We start from the raw sequence: 20,271 nt of genomic DNA, 5'->3' as shown, positions 1-20,271 counted from the left end.
AGTACGGGAATACACTCCATTCATAGCACACACAATCAGACTTGTGGAAGTGATTAGGATCTGAAGATGAGTGAAGATTTGTAGGCAACATACATCAAGAAATCTTGGCATTACCAATGTAATAATGTTGTTGATCAACGGTTTGGTAATGCACGTTTTGCGGAGGTCCTGATGAAGCTGCACAAACGCACTGAAACGGTGATCAATAAAATGTAGACACTGGTATTGTTTGTGTCTGGTATATAGAATATCTGCAGATGAACTCGCCTTCGCCCAATGTTATTGGTACAGTGTAAAATTAATTAATCTTTACAATGTTCTTATGCGACTAATTGGACACTCGGCTGGTTATTTTCAATGTTCCCCTTAGTGTTGTAATTTAACTGCAACCATACATTTAGTGAGAATATTTACCTCCATCCTCTTCTCTCTGAGATTTTCCAGCCACTGCAGCACAGTGTCAGGCATTGTACATCAGAAGTAGTACGTGGAGCACAGATTGGAAACCACTGGAGCAGCCAAATGAAAAAGAATATGATCTCACGGGATAGCTGTAGGAGGAAAGTGGTTAACGCTTTTATTTTTTTGGTTGCAGGATGGATAAAGGACATCAGGAAGAATTCGAAAAACATACAGATTGGTGAGTGTGTATATGACTTACCCATGCTTCGAGCTGGACCCCTCCCATTCCCAATTACCATACCAGACAACTTCTTGGGAGAAAAACGGTCACCGCTATATTCTTAGCAACAATCTTGATAAATATAACAATTTATCCAAACTAGAGACCCAGCAGATTGCTCCGCTAACATCCACCAAGAGCTCAAGGGTTACCCTCCGCTCCTGCTCATTAAGCATTTTAAGCCGAATGGCACAGAGACCACTTAACGGAAGGTCACCACTATTCTGGCCGCCTAAGACTGGAGTGGTGCCACCTTACCCAAATATCCATTTACGAGGTCTGCGACCTCCCACCAGGAGATAAAAATTACAGTCCCCCTGCCACCATCAACTTAATTTAACAAGCCTTAAGCTTGCCTTGCGAGCCGCCACAAGACTCACCGCCTTCTCCAGCGCACACTGTCGTGCTAAGATCAGGATGTAATTCCCAATGTCAGATAGGTGAACCCTATCCTCTCTGAACAGGCCTTTTAGCCTCTCTTTCCAGGTCCACATACCTTACTGCAATCCACCAAGCACGAATTCCGCCATCACCTTATTAACGCTCTTCCTTGACCTGTCTACCGCTGCACCACTCCTTGCCCCTCCCCACCGCATCCTAGGTGACACCTCTGATCAGACCAGCAACAGGGGCCTAAATCTCACCACTAACTGTGCTATGTCTCGTTGCATGTTCCACATTAAATCCAATGACTGGATTGATGCCAAATTGTTCCCCCTCCCCATATGCAGCAAAATTATATCAGGAGGGGCCCTTCCATGCGCAACAACTCTGGAAGCTTTTGGTCCCAAATCATTCACCTACTGCCAACCCACAGCATCCTGGGCAAGTCCGCCCTTGCCCCCAGCTGCCTTCCTCTTGGCCTAAGCGCTTTCCGCTTCCCTGCCCAGTGCACATTTGAATCACGGCACAGCCAATCTTCCAGCGGGGCTTGACTTAAACAAAGCAAATAACAACAAACATCAACCACTATTTCAACCATTTGTACAGGGTCTAACAACCCTTAAAATGTCCAGATGATCACCTGCCTAATTCTTTAATAGATGCTCCCCTAAGCCCACTCTAGCGGTTTCAGATGCCGTCCCAATCCATAAAGAGTGGGACTTTATTGTCAAGCCCTTAAAACACGCTAGTTCTGCACCTTTCTTCAAAACCCTAACAAACACAACGGGACACCGCAGCCCTGTCTTCAAGTATCAAAAGGAATAGGCACCCCCCTGGGGCCAACACTGCCAGTACTCCCCCACTTGCCTTACCGGACAGATCATGTTGCCCTCCATCCGGCCCCGGGGAACCCATTTCCTTACTCCCGTCTGATTTGTCTTTGACCTACTTATTCTAAACTGCACGAACCCGGCTTCCCATGCTACATCTTCTCTGCAAGCCAGTGCCCCCGCCCTCCACCCAACCCTTCTTTGAGGCGCTCACTATTTCACTAATGTGCATGGCTCAAAAATGGACGTTCAAAATGCTACACTAAACGGCCTTAGTGCATTAAAAATTATATTAGTAACCACAAAATAAAGGTGAGTATTAAGCGTACATTTAGATAGAAAAAACAATCATTTCAGGGTTAATGTTACCCAAGCACCAACAGACGCCAAATGAGATGTCGTGGTTCTCTCCTTCTCAATCCCTCAGCCTCGGGGTAGGGCCTGGGTGGTCTTCCGATCGGTTAGCTGTTAGTACAGCCCTCAGCTTCAAGGTAGTACTTAGGAGGTCTCCAGTTCAGCTGAACAGCAGTACAGCCAATTCGCCGTGCCAAGCAACAATGTCTCTCACTGTTCCAGTCTCTGTAACAGCGGAGCACACGCTGTGGGGCGTCTGGATTCGGCGCTTCCGGGTTCGTGACGTCACACGATCGCGACTGGGCGTCGCAAGTCAGCAAAAGCACCGGGCTGGTTCTCACGGGGTGGTTGGTAGTGAGGGTTCACAAGTAGTCTTTAGTCCAACGCGTTTCGAGACCACAGGGGTCTCTTCATCAGGGAATAAGGACTCATAAAAATGATATCACTTAAATACCCCTCGCTTGTCCCCGATTGGGCCTTCAAATGGGAGTGGCAACCAATCATGAGGTAGCGGGGAGGAGTCAAGTTACTCCAAGCCTACACAAGTATATACACGTTGCCCTGGGTAACCTATTACAATACAATAAACTTTATTAAACATGAATTGACGCACAAAAACGTATATCAGTGTGTGGTGACCCTAAAATAAAGGAAAATAATATTAGTACACAAATATAGAGTACAGGCACATTTACAAAAAAATATATGAAATTAAAACCATAGAATTGGATTATTATATTGAAAAAGAAGCATGATTTTAAAATATCGCATTAGAAAATAAATAAAAAATCTATAATAAATAGATAACTTACAAAATATAATTCAATTTAAAAAACAGCTCAAGGTAAAATAAAACTGACTAATTTATATCAGCTAAAAAACTAAACTTTTTAATGCACCATGAGCGTTGTGCGCTGTGTTTTTTGTATTTCTGTTTGCTATTAGGGGGTATTTGAGCCATCCCTGGTGCCACAGCTGCAGACGCTCCATATACTCTACGTGTTTAAAGGTCACCCTTTTTTGTACATCACTATATCACCTCACTTTTATTGATTGTAGTAGCGCACTTTATTTTTTCACATTTTCACACTAAACGGCCTTGCCTTGTAACCTAAAAAATCACGCCTTGCGTGTTGCCCCAACTATTTTTTTCCAATATTGCTGCTAATCATCCTTGGATCTAGCCTCCCTCTTCCAACCTGCTACTACCCTGCATATCACAAAATCCTACATATAACCCCTTTCTCCCTTCAACTTTTAAGAAAAAGGAGACTCCCGACAAAAAAGTCGCCACCTTTGAAGCTGAGCCTCTCAACTCGCGTTTTCTTAACAGAAATCTCAGATGCTTTTCCCTGACCACCTTAAGGCCGCGCTTATAGTGCCGGCGACGCAAGAGAAAGTTGTATTTCGCTTTGCGGTGGCGTCGCAGGCGACGAGGATACTGATTGGTTCAGGGTCTGTCACATGAGGTGACAGCCCCATAAAGATCAAATATTTACGGCTACCAAAAATCGTGTCGCCCCGTCGCTTTGTCGCCGTCGCGCTTACTATAAGCGCTTGCACCGGCGACAATGCTTTTTGTTTTCGGGCGACGTTGCATCGCCGGCACTATAAGCGCGGCCTTATCCTTGCGACATCCAACCCATTTCTTTCAAATCCTCGACTAGGCCCGACATTCTTCCCAAGACCTGATATATGCTGACTAGAGATGGGCGAATGTTTTGGGGTAGATTTGAATCTGCCACGGATCAGCCAGTTCCTTTGGGCTGAAAAAGGGCGCTTGTGGACTTTAAGAATTCAATCCGCAGATTGAATTGGTAAAATTCACCAGTGTATTGTATTCAATTTCGGATTTTGATCCACACGGATTGAAACTGGAACAATTCGCAGACGGATTTTACACCGTGGATCAGATTTTTACTGGAAAGCTCGGAAAGTCTGCGAAATGGGTTTTGACAGTTTCATCCATCTCTAATGCTGACCCCAGGACGTGCCTTGCCTTGTACCATATGTTATGATCCAAGCATCTTAGGATCAGCAACCGGAACCTCCCAGGGAATGAAGCCGACAGATGTTCATGGCTGCAATCACACCTATGTTGTCTGTCCTGAAGATGACTTCCCTGTTGGCATGCTCCATCCCCCTTCGCTCTACCGCAACCACCAGAGGAAAGAGCTCCAAAAACTTAAAATTCCCCATAAACCTTTGCTGACCCCACTCCTTCGGCCGTTGCTCTGCCCACCATTGACCGTGAAAAAATACCCAAAAACATACGGATCCTGATGCATCCATGAAGTGCTCTATCTGCCCGCTTTCCACCACCCTGCAAAGGCAGCGTAAGACCCGGAGATTCCCTTTGACTTGCTTTAAACCCTGATGAAGTGGTGTTGTGACTTCACCCGTGCCATTGCAAAGGCAAGTCACCTCCCAAAGACCCTTCCCATGGGGAGGATCCTGGTCACTAAATTTAGGTGGTCCAGCAAGGACTGGAACTGCCTCAATGTGGCATATTTAATCCCGATAAATTCACTCACCAACGCCCTCCACTCCACCAGCTTCCTGGCCAGGAGCGATACTCCATCTTCACCGTATCAATTTAAATTCCCAGAAAGCTGATGCACACCGCATGCCTCTCCATTTTGTCTCTAGCCAACGGGACCCCAAACTATGCTATGAGATCCTGAAATTCTCCTAGTAACCTCTCGCACACATCGGATCCATCCCTTCTTGGGAATAAAAAGTCATCCAGGTAGTGAAGAATGCCTCCAACTTTGGCCACGTCCCCAATGCCCAGTCCAAAAATGAGCTCAAAGTCTCAAAATTAAAACAGGATCGAACAACCTGATGTGGTCTACTTAGATTTTGCAAAGGCTTTTGATACGGTTCCACACAAGGTTAGTGTACAAAATAAAGCAAATTGGACTCGGTAAAAATATTTGCACCTGGATTGAAAACTGGAGAGAAAAGGTGAAGATAGGGAGTGATCAACTATATAAACCATACTAATTAACAAACTGAATGAATCGATAATTATAAAGTGGGTGCAAACTGTGACCTGGATTGAAAACTGGTTGAAGGATAGACACCATAGAGTTGTAATAAATTGAACTTTTTCAGATTGGGTTAACGTTGTGAGTGGAGTACCTCAAGGATTGGTACAGGGACCCCTGCTTTTGGACTTGCTTTTTAACGACATTGAGGTTGGCATAGAGAGCTAAGTCTCCATCCTTGCTGTGGCACTAAATTGTGTAAGGTAGTAGAATCACAGCAGGATGTCATTTCTTTCCAGAAGGGCTTGGATAGACTGGAAACTTGGGCATGTAAATGGCAGATGAGGTTTAATACAGAATGTAAGGTTATGAATTTATATATATATATATATATATATATATATATATATATATATATATATATATATATATATATGTATATCTAAACTAAAAACATATGGTCATTTAGTTTGATTATTTGGCCAAAGTATCTTACGCCTGCACACCAAATGCCAAGGTAGACCAAATCTGTGCAGGTCCTAACACTAATCAAATTCTTAATAACCTGTATAATACCAGGAAGAAAACTTTATAATAAAGCTGTTGTGATTAGCTGCATAGTTCTTAGGTTGATTGAAGCTCTTATTTACCTGTATAATACCAAGAAAAGCACTCTGATTTAGATTTGTCACAACTAAACTGCATGCATGGACCTGCATGTGTGGAAAATGAATGATCTTTAACCATTTGGAAGCATAGTGGGATGGGGTTGAGCTTGGAACCTGGGAAGGAGGAGCCACCCTCCCTTAATCAGCTGTGACCAGCTGGACAAGATTGCAAAACAGAGAAAACCAGTAAGCTCCTAATTTATATACCCCCAAGTAACCACAATATATATATTTGCATATGAGTGTCAAAACGGAGTGCTACTGGGCATGGCAATATATAAAAAATAATAAACACAGAAGCGCACCAAGGGTCAAGATTTATGTAAAACAATAGAATAAAATAACAAGTAAAAACTTACATATAGGAATATATAAGTCCAGTAGATCAGTGCTCAGGTATCAGTTCAGATGGGTTCCTAGGCGCAGGGGGTAGGTGCTGAGGCTCACAGATCAGTCCCGCGCGCTGGGGCTGGCTTGCTCGGCACCACTCTGTTGTTACTTCCGGGTTGCGGCTTCTCGCAGGACCCGTGTTTAGTAGCCCACCACAATCGCCGGTCCTCCACCATAAATCTCACTTGAGCGAAGAGAAGAAGTCTCTAACTGCTTGTGGGAGAGCTGGAGCTTGTTCTGCCAAGTGTCTGAATACCAGTATACACTGTGTGAACTCCGCAACGCGTTTCACACGATACAGTGCTTCATCAGGCGGTGTTTAGGACACCTACAGGGGGGCTTTTTATACAGTCACTCCAAGATGCAAATTAAATAAATAATTAATCAATGTGTATAGCAGGCACTGTGAGTGCAGTGCAACAACAAGAATGAGAGAGTGTATAACACTCATCTAGCAGTACATAGTGTATAATCTTAATATATAAAATCAAAGGTTGGTACTAGCTGCGGTGAATGTGATTGGTCCGTGGCCAGCACGACTGTCATTGCCCAAGAGGTACGCCCCACTGTGACACACACCGCCCACACGACTGTCATTGGCCAAAACTTACACTGACATCACTGACACACACCTACTTCACTGTCACACACTTGCACTGACAGCATACCCCCAAAGAAGCATTGCAGAGTCATTGGTAAGTTCATCTCACTCTCACCCCTGTGTGTAGACACACACACACACACACACACACACACACACACACATGCCCTGCAGAGTCCTTGGTAAGTTCATCTGACACTCTCACCCCTGTGTGTGCACGCACACACACACACACACACACACTTTACATATGCCCACTTTCCAATGGCCACTGTCATCCCATCATACACACACAACACACACTTGACATTTTTATATATGCCCACATGCCCACTTTAACATTCCCCTTTTTGTATATAAACACTTTACATATGCCCACTTTCCAATGGCCACTTTGAAATGCACCACTTTCAAATTCCCCTGCACACACACACACACACACACACTTTACATTTGCCCACTTTCCAATGGCCACTGTCATCCCATCATACACACACAACACACACTTGACATTTTTATATATGCCCACATGCCCACTTTAACATTCCCACTTTCCAATGGCCACTTTGAAATGCACCACTTTCAAATTCCCCTTCCTACATATTCATATGTCCACTTTAACATTCCCCTTTTTGTATATGAACACTTTACATATGCCCACTTTCCAATGGCCACTTTAAAATGCAGCACTTTCTAATTCCCCTTCCTACAATGCCCACTTTCTCACTTTCTCCATCCTGTGTAAACACTTCAAATCATAACCGCCAGCTTTACCTACGCACTTACTGTCATCCCATCATACACACACAACACACACACTTTACATATTTCTATATGCCCACATGGCCACTTTAACATTGCCCTTTTTGTATATGATACACACAGCACAGACTTTACATATTAATATGCCCACTTTCTCACTTTCTCCATCACTTTATCACTTTCTCCATCCTGTGTAAACACTTTAAATCATAACCGCCAAATCATAACCGCCAGCTTAACCTACGCACTTAATAATTTTTTTATAAAATGGCCGCACCAGCAACTCACATGTGCGCTCCGCACATTACCTACGCACAACAGCAACTGACATGTGATCCGCTCAACTACTACATTATTCTGTACTTCCCGCATTAAATCATCACCGCTACCGTTAAAATGCCTTTCAAATGCCCGCACAGCAACACTGGAACACTCTACCACTTCACTTTCTATCATAACCGCCACCTTTACCTACGCACTTAATTATTATATTGGTTGATAAAATGGCCGCAACAGCAAGTGACATGTGCGCTCCGCACATTACCTACGCACTTACCAATACTTTTATAAAATGGCCGCTGGCCGCAACACCAAATCACATGTGCTCCGGTCAACTAATACAATATTCAGTACTTGCCGCATTCAATAATCAACGCTACCTTTAACTCAAATGCCCGCAACACCCTACTCACACTGGAACACAGTACCACTTCATGCCGCAACACCAACTCACATGTGCTCCGGTCAAGTAATAAAATATTCACTACATTACCTACATGCCGCAACACCAACTCACATGTGCTACGGTCAACTAACAAAATATTCACTACTTGCCGCATTCAATTATCACCGATACCTTTACCTAAAATGCCCGCAACACCCTACTCACATGTGCGCTCCGCACATTAGCTACATGTGCTCCGGTCAAATGGCCGCTGGCCGCAACACCAACTGACATGTGCTCCGGTCAAATAATAAACAACAACTGACATCTCCGTTATCCCGCACCACCATGTCGCTATGCGCTCCGCTTAACACGATACCTTTGTCTATAGGCTCAGGCACAAGACGTGTGCTCAATTAAAACTTTATTAACACAAAATTTCACATGTGCGCTCCGCTCCACTCCACTCAACTGTAAATGCACGCTGTACATGGACGCACCTTTATTTCACTACACTGGCCGCAACAACAAGTCACATATCAGATACCCCGCAGCACCCTTCCTCTTACACACCCCCACCAACCACCCTTCCTCTCACCCCACACCACCCACCCTTCTTCCTTCCTATTCACCCCCCCCCCCACAAACACCCTTACTCTTCACCCACCCTTAATCTTCAACCACCCCCCCCACCCACCCTTAATCTTCACCCACCCCCCCACCCACCCTTAATCTTCACCCACCCCCCCCCACCCACCCTTAATCTTCACCCACCCCCCCACCCACCCTTACTCTTCACACACACCCCCAACCACCCTTACTCTTTACCCCCCCGCCCTTAGTCTTCACCCCCCCACCCAACCACCCTTCCTCTCCCCCCCCCACCCAAACACCCTTTCTCTTCCCCCCCCCACCCAAACAACCTTCCTCTTCCCCCACCAACACACCCTTCCTCCCCCCCACCAACATCACACACCCTTCCTGTTCACACAAACTCTTCCTCCCCCCCACACCCACACTTCCTCTTCCCCCCCCCCCACACACACCCTTCCTCTTTCCCCCCCCCCACACCCACCCTTCCTCTTTCCCCCCCCCCCCACACCCACCCTTCCTCTTTCCCCCCCCCCACACCCACCCTTCCTCTTTCCCCACACCCACACCCACCCTTCCTCTTCCCCCCCCCCCCCCACACCCACCCTTCCTCTTTCCCCCCCCCCACACCCACCCTTCCTCTTTCCCCCCCCCCACACCCACCCTTCCTCTTTCCCCCCCCACACCCACCCTTCCTCTTTCCCCCCCCCACACCCACCCTTCCTCTTTCCCCCCCCCCACACCCACCCATCCTCTTTCCCCCCCCCCACACCCACCCTTCCTCTTTCCCCCCCCCCACACCCACCCTTCCTCTTTCCCCCCCACACCCACCCTTCCTCTTTCCCCCCCCCCCCACACCCACCCTTCCTCTTTCCCCCCCCCCACACCCACCCTTTCTCTTTCCCCCCCCACACCCACCCTTCCTCTTCCCCCCCCCCACACCACCCTTCCTCTTTCCCCCCCAAACACCCTTCCTCCCCCACCAACATTCATTTCCACCCACCCTTTATCTTCCCCCCCCAACACACATCCAGCCTTTCTGTTCCACATCCACCCACACACCCTTTATCTTCCCACCCCCACCCACACTTACTGTTCCTACACACACACACCCACCCTTACTCTTACCAGCCCCACCCACCCACCCTTACTCTTACCAGCCCCACCCACCCACCCTTACTCTTACCAGCCCCACCCACCCTTACTCTTACCAGCCCCACCCACCCACCCTTACTCTTACCAGCCCCACCCACCCACCCTTACTCTTACCAGCCCCACCCACCCACCCTTACTCTTACCAGCCCCACCCACCCACCCTTACTCTTACCAGCCCCACCCACCCACCCTTACTCTTACCAGCCCCACCCACCCTTACTCTTACCAGCCCCACCCACCCACCCTTACTCTTACCAGCCCCACCCACCCACCCTTACTCTTACCAGCCCCACCCACCCACCCTTACTCTTACCACCCCCACCCACCCACCCTTACTCTTACCACCACCACCCACCCACCCTTACTCTTACCAGCCCCACCCACCCACCCTTACTCTTACCAGCCCCACCCACCCACCCTTACTCTTACCAACCCCACCCACCCACCCTTACTCTTACCAGCCCCACCCACCCACCCACCCTTACTCTTACCAGCCCACCCACCCATCCTTACTCTTACCAGCCCCACCCACCCACCCTTACTCTTACCAGCCCCACCACCCTTACTCTTACCAGCCCCACCCACCCACCCTTACTCTTACCACCCCCACCCACCCTTACTCTTACCACCCCCACCCACCCTTACTCTTACACCCCCACCCACCCACCCTTACTCTTACACCCCCACCCACCCACCCTTACTCTTACCACCCCCACCCACCCACCCTTACTCTTACCACCCCCACCCACCCTTACTCTTACCACCCCCCACCCACCCACCCTTACTCTTAACACCCCCACCCACCCACCCTTACTCTTAACACCCCCACCCACCCACCCTTACTCTTAACACCCCCACCCACCCACCCTTACTCTTAACACCCCCACCCACCCACCCTTACTCTTAACACCCCCACCCACCCACCCTTACTCTTAACACCCCCACCCACCCACCCTTACTCTTAACACCCCCACCCACCCACCCTTACTCTTAACACCCCCACCCACCCACCCTTACTCTTACCACCCCCACCCACCCACCCTTACTCTTACCACCCCCACCCACCCACCCTTACTCTTACCACCCCACCCACCCACCCTTACTCTTACCACCCCACCCACCCTTACTCTTACCACCCCACCCACCCACCCTTACTCTTACCACCCCACCCACCCACCCTTACTCTTACCACCCCCACCCACCCACCCTTACTCTTACCACCCCCACCCACCCACCCTTACTCTTACCACCCCCACCCACCCACCCTTACTCTTACCACCCCCACCCACCCACCCTTACTCTTACCACCCCACCCACCCACCCTTACTCTTACCACCCCCCACCCACCCTTACTCTGACCACCCCCCACCCACCCTTACTCTTACCACCCCCACCCACCCACCCTTACTCTTACCACCCCACCCACCCACCCTTACTCTTACCACCCCCACCCACCCACCCTTACTCTTACCACCCCCACCCACCCTTACTCTTACCACCCTTACTCTTACCACCCCCACCCACCCACCCTTACTCTTACCACCCCCACCCACCCACCCTTACTCTTACCACCCCCACCCACCCACCCTTACTCTCACCCCCCTCCTTACTCTACCACACCCACCCACCCTTACTCTTACCACACCCACCCACCCTTACTCTTACCACCCACCCACCCACCCTTACTCTTACCACACCCACCCACCCTTACTCTTACCACACCCTACCTCCCACCCTTACTCTTACCACACCACCCACCCTTACTCTTACCACACCCACCCCACCCTTACTCTTACCACACCCACCCTCTTACTCTTACCACACCCACCCACCCTTACTCTTACCACACCACCACCCACCCTACCCTTACCTCTTACCTCCCACCCCCACCCTTACTCTTACCACACCCACCCACCCTTACTCTTACCACACCCCACCCACCCTTACTCTTACCACACCACCCACCCACCCTTACTCTTACCACACCCACCCTTACTCTACCACACCCACCCACCCTTACTCTTACCAACACCCACCCACCCTTACTCTTACCACACCCACCCACCCTTACTCTTACCACACCCACCCACCTTACTCTTACCACACCCACCCACCCTTACTCTTACCACACCCACCCACCCTTACTCTTACCACCCACCCACCCACCCTTACTCTTACCACACCCACCCACCCTTACTCTTACCACACCCACCCACCCTACTCTTACCACACCCACCCACCCACCCTTACTCTTACCACACCCACCCACCCTTACTCTTACCACACCCACCCACCCACCCTTACTCTTACCACACCCACCCACCCACCTTACTCTTACCACCACCCACCCTTACTCTTACCACACCCACCCACCCTTCCTCTTAACACACCCACCCACCCACCCTTCCTCTTAACACACCACCCACCCACCCTTCCTCTTAACACACCACCCTTCCTCTTAACACACCACACCCACCCTTACTCTTAACACACCCACACACCCACCCTTCCTCTTACCACACCACACACCCACCCTTACTCTTACCACACCCACCCACTCTTACCACACCCACCCACCCTTACTCTTACCCCACCCACCCTTAACTCTTACACACCCACCCACCCTTACTCTTACCACACACCCACCCACCCTTACTCTTACCACACACACCCACCCCACCCTTACTCTTAACACAACCACCCACCCACCCTTACTCTTAACACACCCACCCACCCACCCTTACTCTTACCACACACCACACCCACCCACCCTTACTCTTACCACACACACCCACCCACCCTTACTCTTAACACAACCACCCACCCACCCTTACTCTTAACACACCCACCCACCCACCCTTACTCTTACCACACCCACCCACCCACCCTTACTCTTACCACAATTACTCTTACCACACCCACCCTTACTCTTACCACCCCCACCCACCCACCCTTACTCTTACCACCCCCACCCACCCACCCTTACTCTTACCACCCCCACCCACCCACCCTTACTCTTACCACCCCCACCCACCCACCCTTACTCTTACCACCCCCACCCACCCACCCTTACTCTTACCACCCCCACCCACCCTTACTCTTACCACCCCCACCCACCCTTACTCTTACCACCCCCACCCACCCTTACTTATACCACCCCCACCCACCCACCCTTACTCTTACCACCCCCACCCACCCTTAATCTTACCACCCCACCCACCACCCTTACTCTTACCACCCCCACCCACCCACCCTTACTCTTACCACCCCCACCCACCCACCCTTACTCTTACCACCCCCACCCACCCACCCTTACTCTTACCACCCCCACCCACCCTTACTCTTACCACCCCCACCCACCCTTACTCTTACCACCCCCACCCACCCTTACCACCCCCACCCACCCACCCTTACTCTTACACCCCCACCCACCCACCCTTACTCTTACCACCCCCACCCACCACCCTTACTCTTACCACCCCCACCCACCCTTACTCTTACCACCCTTACTCTTACCACCCCCACCCACCCACCACCTTCCTCTTTCCCCCCCAACCACCCTTCCTCCCCCACAACATTAATTTACACCCACCCTTTATCTTCACACCAACACACATCCAGCCTTTCTGTTCCACACCCACCCACACACCCTTTCTCCCCACCCACACCACCCTTACTCTTACCACCCCCACCCACACTTACTCTCCCCCCCCCCCAAACAACCTTCCTCTTCCCCCCACCCACCCACCCTTCCTCTTCCCCCCCCACCCACCCACCCACCCACCCTTCCTCTTCCCCCCCCTAAACCACATATCCTTACCCCCCACAACATTTATTTCCCCACCACCACCACCCACACACCCTTTGTCTTCACACCCCCCCCCACCCACACACCGTTTATCTTCCACCGACCACCCACACTTCCTATTCCACCCCACCAACCACACTTCCTCTTCCCCACCCCCCACCCACCCTTCCTCTTCACACACCCACCCTTCTCTTCACCCACCCCACCCTTCCTCTTACCCCCCACCCACCCTTCCTCTTCACACACACAACCTACCTCTTCCACCCCCACACACTGTACCTCTTCCCCCCCCCCACCAACACGTCCTCTTCAACCACCCTTCCTCTTCACGCACCCTTCCTATTCAACCACCCCCCCACACAACCTTACTCTTCACCCACCCCCCCCACCAACCATTACTGTTCCCCCCCCCACACACCCACCCTACCTCTTCACCCCCCCCACACCCACCCTACCTCTTCACCCCCACCACCCACCTACCTCTTACCCCCACACACCCACCATTCCTTTTTCACCCCACACACACCCACCATTCATTTTTTTATTACATTAATTGTATAATTTTACACACATCAACATTTTTGCCTTTCTGACGTCTACAACTGTTCAACATTATACAGTCCAAAATTTTTACAACAACAACCAGCCTTCCTCTTTACCCCCAACCCAATAAAATTTTCAAACAATTATTATCTATGACTCAAACTTTTTATGTTCAATATATGGTGCTACATATGTTACACTTTCATTACTTTTGATTCATATACTTTTTATTCCAAACATTTACCTATTAACATTCTGGGCAACGCCGGGTCTCTCAGCTAGTATAACATAAATATGTGTGTCATTATATAAATATATAATAAAGTGTATATATGAAGTATTCAATAAATAAGCTTTTTAGGGGAGTGTTGAGTTAATACACTGCTGAAGGCCACCATGTAGATGGAAAAAAACATAAATGGTCAGGCAATAATACAATAATATCACAAGACCACAATTGATCACAGTAATGCATACAATACTATACATAAAAATACATAAAGATGGGAAAGGAAGGGAAGAGGGGGGGGGGGAAAGGGGAAAAGGGGGGGTGGAAAAACAAGGGGGAGGGGCGGGGGGGCAGGGGAAAGGGGAGGCAATGAAAAGGGGGGAGGGGGGGTGGGAAACAAGAAAAATGAATATAAATTTAAAAAAAAAAATTCAATAATAGGGGGGAATATATATATATATATATTAAATATATATATATATTATATATATATATATATATATAGTATATATATAAAACCACATAAATAAGGGAAGAAAAGGAAGGGAGAAAACCTAATGGTCACAATACAAACACTAGTCCCCATCTATCTCAAAAAAGGTGTAAGTTCAATATAGTCATTAAGACCTCCCGGGTGTTTTGACTGCAGGGTAAAGATCCAAAATTGCTCTCGTTTGGCAATTTGTAGATCTCTATCTCCTGCTCTTGCATCACCCATAATCCTCTCAATTCCCATATATTGTACACCCACCGTACTACAATTATGCACATCTTTGAAGTGGGCCAAGAGGTGGGTGAGGGGTTTGGAGGTGGCTTCTAATTTGGGAATGTTAGTGATATTGCGTAGGTGCTCCATGATGCGCAGCTTCAAATTCCGTTTAGTTCTGCCCACGTAGGATGCAAGAGCGCGGTTTGATTTTATCATGCATGGCAATATATAGTTAAAATCAAGGACAGAACATAGAACACAGACAGAGCCCAATGCTACTTCCAATGACACAGATACACAGTAAAGTACATATATATATATATATATATATAGTTGAGCTGCCATTCTGCCTGGCCCCACCTCCTTCTCTATCTTCGCCCACACCACCTGCATGTGCATCTCCAGTGATTTTTAAAGAGGATTCGTTGTTCTGGACTCGCTGGTTCGCCAAATGAAAATTTTCTTAATTAAATTCAATATATATCAAATAGTCCACGGCACAGTTCTGTTTTAAAATGTAGTCAGGGACAAATAGAACACATCTTTTACAGCATAATTTCAGTCATCAGGTTTCATCATTCAGGCATATAGTTATAGAGTGGAGAATCTTAGCGTGTTCTTTGCTTGGTGGTAAAGGATTCTGAATTCTATAAATCCAAATGCACTCTTTATACATTTCAACAATACATGTGTTTCTCAGTCGGCTCAAAATATTCTTGTTAATGTCATCAGAATGTTGTTTCTTCATTTAGACTTTGATTTAGAAGACCCTCTTTGTTCTGTCATTAAGTAACTATAGTTAATCCTATGTTCTTAATCCTTTTAACACCTCTCCATTGTATTGTCTTTCTTAACCATCTATTTAATTAACCTTCTAATTCAAACTAAATACAATCTACTATTCAACTCAGCAGACATTAAACATACAAGGTTTAAAACATGTATACACCTGGCTGTCTTTAACTTCTTATTGCAGAGTCAGCTTAATCATTTTCCAATATAATTTCTAACTTTAATACTAAATTAACTAGTTACATGCTGAATATAGAGAATATAGCATCATTAATATTTAGGATGCTTTCAAGCCTAGCTTCCATGTTCAAGTTCTTTCTACTGAGCGAAGCTTCCACCTCCCTGAAGGGGATCCAGAAACCATTTCTGAAGCCACAGTGCCATCTCCTCGATGTTCTCTGATGTCCTTGCTCTTCACCCCAGCCCCTGTACTTGCTCATTTTCTGAACCCACCCCTGCTCTTTTTAAGCTCTTCGACGCGGTGTGTTTACCCCCACAGCCGTAGCCTAAAGCGACCCTCCCCCACCACCACCACTTACACTGTCCCTCATTAAACTGCCAGCGTGCCATTTCTTTTTCCCGGCCGACTGCCCAGCGTGTTGCTAGCCTCCGGGCCCCGGCCCTAAAGGAAGGTGTCTTATGTGGCATCATTTTGGACATCCACAGATCCATGTCTGTAAACGTCCCATCTCAACTGCTTCCAAACTGTAATTTTTTTCTCTGAAGTCCCTGTCATTCTTCGACCACCCCGAACCCACCTAATACTTGTAGGCCTTCCAAATTGTATCCATGTATATACAGTGGTGTGAAAAAGAAAGTACACCCTCTTTGAATTCTATGGTTTTACATATCAGGACATAATAACAATCAACTGTTCCTTAGCAGGTCTTAAAATTAGGTAAATACAACGTCAGTTGAACAAAAACACATGACATATTACACTGTGTCATGATTTATTTAACAACTAGCTGAGAGACCTGGCGCTGCTCGGGACCAACACCTCCCGCTCCTTCCTCTCGCCACCCCCCACCACCCCCGTTCCCCTCGTCTCTCTCCGCCTCCCCCCACCCATGCGCAGCGGTGGTCCTTTCCCCCCCCCCTCTGCGCTGCTCCGGTCACACCCCCCCCCCTTCACCGCGCAGGACACAGTGCCACACACACCATGAGACACAGTGCCACACACACAAACCCAGTGAGAGACACACACAGTGTCAGACACATACACTCACATACACACAGTGTCACACACACACACAGTGTCACACACATACACACACACACAAATGTCCTCGGGCACTAACAACAACTGCAGTGAGGACCCGCCCCTTCCCCCCACCAGCGGACACCAGCCACCTCCGTCCAGTCTCCGAGCTCCCACCGGTCCAGAAGGCGCCTCTCTCCTGTCCGGGCGCTCTGACCAGTTGGTCCCGGGTGTGGGGGCGGAGCATGCAGCGCAGGCCGCCGAGCGCATTGCAACCCGGAACGGGCGCGAGTCGGTGTCGGGAGAACGCTGCTGGGCGCATGGCGGCCTGAAGCGGGCGCACGGCCACCCGGAGCGGGCGCGAGCCGGTGTCGGGAGGAGGCTGAAGTGCCCGATGAGCGGGAGCAGCCACAGGCTGGAGCCGCAGCGTGCGCGCACCGCCAGGCTGCTGGACGACGGAGCACACGTGCAACGCGCACGTGACGGGGGAAAAGGGGTGGGGGGCAGGGTCCGGGGTGGACCGACACAAGGCAGTGGGGGGGGGGGGTGACACCCAGGGGGCATGGGGGTGCGCTACCCGGAGGGGGGCAGGTGGAGGTGATACCTGGGGGCAGGAGGACTCAGCGGGAGACAGAGACACAGTGTGGTGTGACCGGGGGGATGGGGGTTGGTGGTGGGGGAGACGAGGCCGGCGCCGAGGAGCAGCGGGTGGTAGTGGTGTGACCGGAGGGGGGTTGGTGGTGGGGGAAGGATGAGGCCGGCGACGAGGAGCGGCGGAGGTGTGGGTGTGGGGGGAGAGGTGAGGAGTGTGGGTTCGCCAAGTTCTCGTAGCAAGTAAGGTTCCAACTGCAAGTGAGATGGTCCTGCTAAGTGAAGTTGCAAATCCAAGTGAGGGCAAGAGGTGCAATGTGAGGGGTGGGGGGGCGTGCGTCCATGGCCAATGACACAGGGGGAACACAAGGCCAATCACACAGGGGGAAGAAATACACACACAAACATTATTTCAGTTTTATAGATATAGAAAATAAAGCCAAAATGGAGAAGCCATGTGTGAAAAATCTGCCCCTTTTCAAGCCCGCACTGCATGAACCCTGTATCCGATCCACTCTCCTCAAACTCCAATGCCCGTCTGCGTCTAGGCTGAGAGGTGACCACTCCCCGTACTTCTTAACATGTTCCCCCCCCCCACAAACCCCTCCCTCTCATCTGATCCCCACTCCCCTGCTCCATCCCTCTCTGCCCCACCTAAATGCTCCTGGACCCCCTCGCCACCGCCCACCTTCCCTGAGTTGACTTGCCAGTTGCTCCGAAGCTGGCCTAGTCCATTTCTGTGCCCTCTACCCTCCTCTCCTGCCCTGATGGGCTCAGCCTCAGTGGGTCCTGCTCCTCCAATCCCCACTGCCTTGGGCGGCCGCGTCATCCACCATGCCTCTCGCTCTGTGCCTCATGATGTCACGCACTCGAGCAGTGTTGCCGCCCAAAGCCAAGCCTCGCTCCCTCTCCTTGTGCTGTTGCCTCTCCCTGCTCAGCACCCTAGGTTCAGACACATCTAGGCCTCCACCGAGGCCTGCCCTGCCACGTGACCACCTCCCCTGCAGTCCAGGGCTTTCTTGATGTTCGACAAGGAGCACGGAGGAAAATTAAAGGAAAGAATACTAAATGAGTAGCTCAGTGTCCAGTGCCATCTCTCCTTTTCAGTTAATCTCCTTCTGCCTCATGCTTTAAAATTATATTGTGAATTCTACGGGGCAGGGATTCCTTGAGCCTGCAACAATTCTATGTACAACACCATACACTCATCGCTATAGAATAAAAACATCTTATTATTAATTTGTGAAATACTTTGGGTTGAGTGAGGGAGACTGCATGTGTAAGTGCGTCTCCCATCCCTGTACTTGCAGTGCCACGCATCCTGTTTGACAGCTGGTCTTATCAGGACTTCGAGAGCGTGTTCAACAGTGAAGATGAGATTGAGGAACTTTCCAGCGTCATGGTGCAGACAGCAAAGGTTTGGAATGTGTTTGATTTGTCATGTAAAGAAGACGGGACAGCACATCACTGCTCTTGTGCAAAACATTCGATCAACGTTTCAGTCCTATTTTTGGAACATTGTCAAAAGGACCGAAACATTGATTGAATATGTTTGCACAATAAATGTACTATTGATTTGTCACAACTCCAGTGGAGTGCAGTTCAATCGTCTTTACTTTACCACTTTCTACCCCAAGGATGTTGGGCTGATGTGCACATACAGTATGGCAGGATGCAACTGTTTTTGTGAGATCCTCTCTGTATGATGTACTGGTTGTCTGACACGATTATGAAGTGTGTAGATGACCACCATACTTACCTGTTTCAATTCATTTTTCTCTCCATGTTAACACAAACGTTTGTATATAGAGAGGTTTAGCAGAGTTAGATTAAATGCAGTTGCACAGTTTAGTATGATTTATTCGAGATTTCTCCACAATAAATGGCTCCACAAGAAACCTCTCTGCAGGGAAAGAGAATCAGCGAGTACTGCAGGCAAAAAATGATAAAGGCTGGACTGTGCTAAACAAAAATGCTTTTATTATTCCATGAGCAAAAAATAGGATAAAAGGAGAGACAGGATCCCCTGGCTCCAAAATAGTTACACTATTTTGCAATGCAATGTTGGCGATGGAAGGGGATGACTGGCCCTTCCGCCACTTAAAGAGTAACATTTGTCTCTACCTGTCTGTTTTTCTACTCCATTATTTTGTGTGTGTGTATATATGTATGTATATGTACGTACGTTAATGCATGCATGTCTTCTCTTGTCTATACTTTCACTAATAACCTAAAAATTGACCCTCTGCTTGGTAGCTGACTAACTATTCAATCCAATCCTGTCCTAATCTGATACATGCTCCTGAGAGAACGACCCTCTGATCGAT

The 20,271-nt window shown here is 49.1% G+C and overlaps 1 protein-coding gene across 4 annotated transcripts in view; it reads left to right on the top strand.

Moving 5' to 3' along the window:
- CHID1 (chitinase domain containing 1) overlaps positions 1 to 20,271 on the top strand; it is a 217,249-nt gene that overhangs the window by 23,112 nt on the left and 173,866 nt on the right. For all 4 annotated transcript variants that reach the window (XM_075566851.1, XM_075566850.1, XM_075566848.1 and 1 more), the window contains exons 6-7: positions 596 to 640; positions 19,255 to 19,361. In XM_075566851.1, the coding sequence (XP_075422966.1) occupies positions 596 to 640; positions 19,255 to 19,361 (152 nt within the window). The remainder of the gene's footprint in view (positions 1 to 595; positions 641 to 19,254; positions 19,362 to 20,271) is intronic.

Source organism: Ascaphus truei, chromosome 12, assembly GCF_040206685.1.
Source record: "Ascaphus truei isolate aAscTru1 chromosome 12, aAscTru1.hap1, whole genome shotgun sequence".
NCBI classification, from domain to species: domain Eukaryota; kingdom Metazoa; phylum Chordata; class Amphibia; order Anura; family Ascaphidae; genus Ascaphus; species Ascaphus truei.
This window is presented reverse-complemented; position numbering and strand designations above follow the sequence as displayed.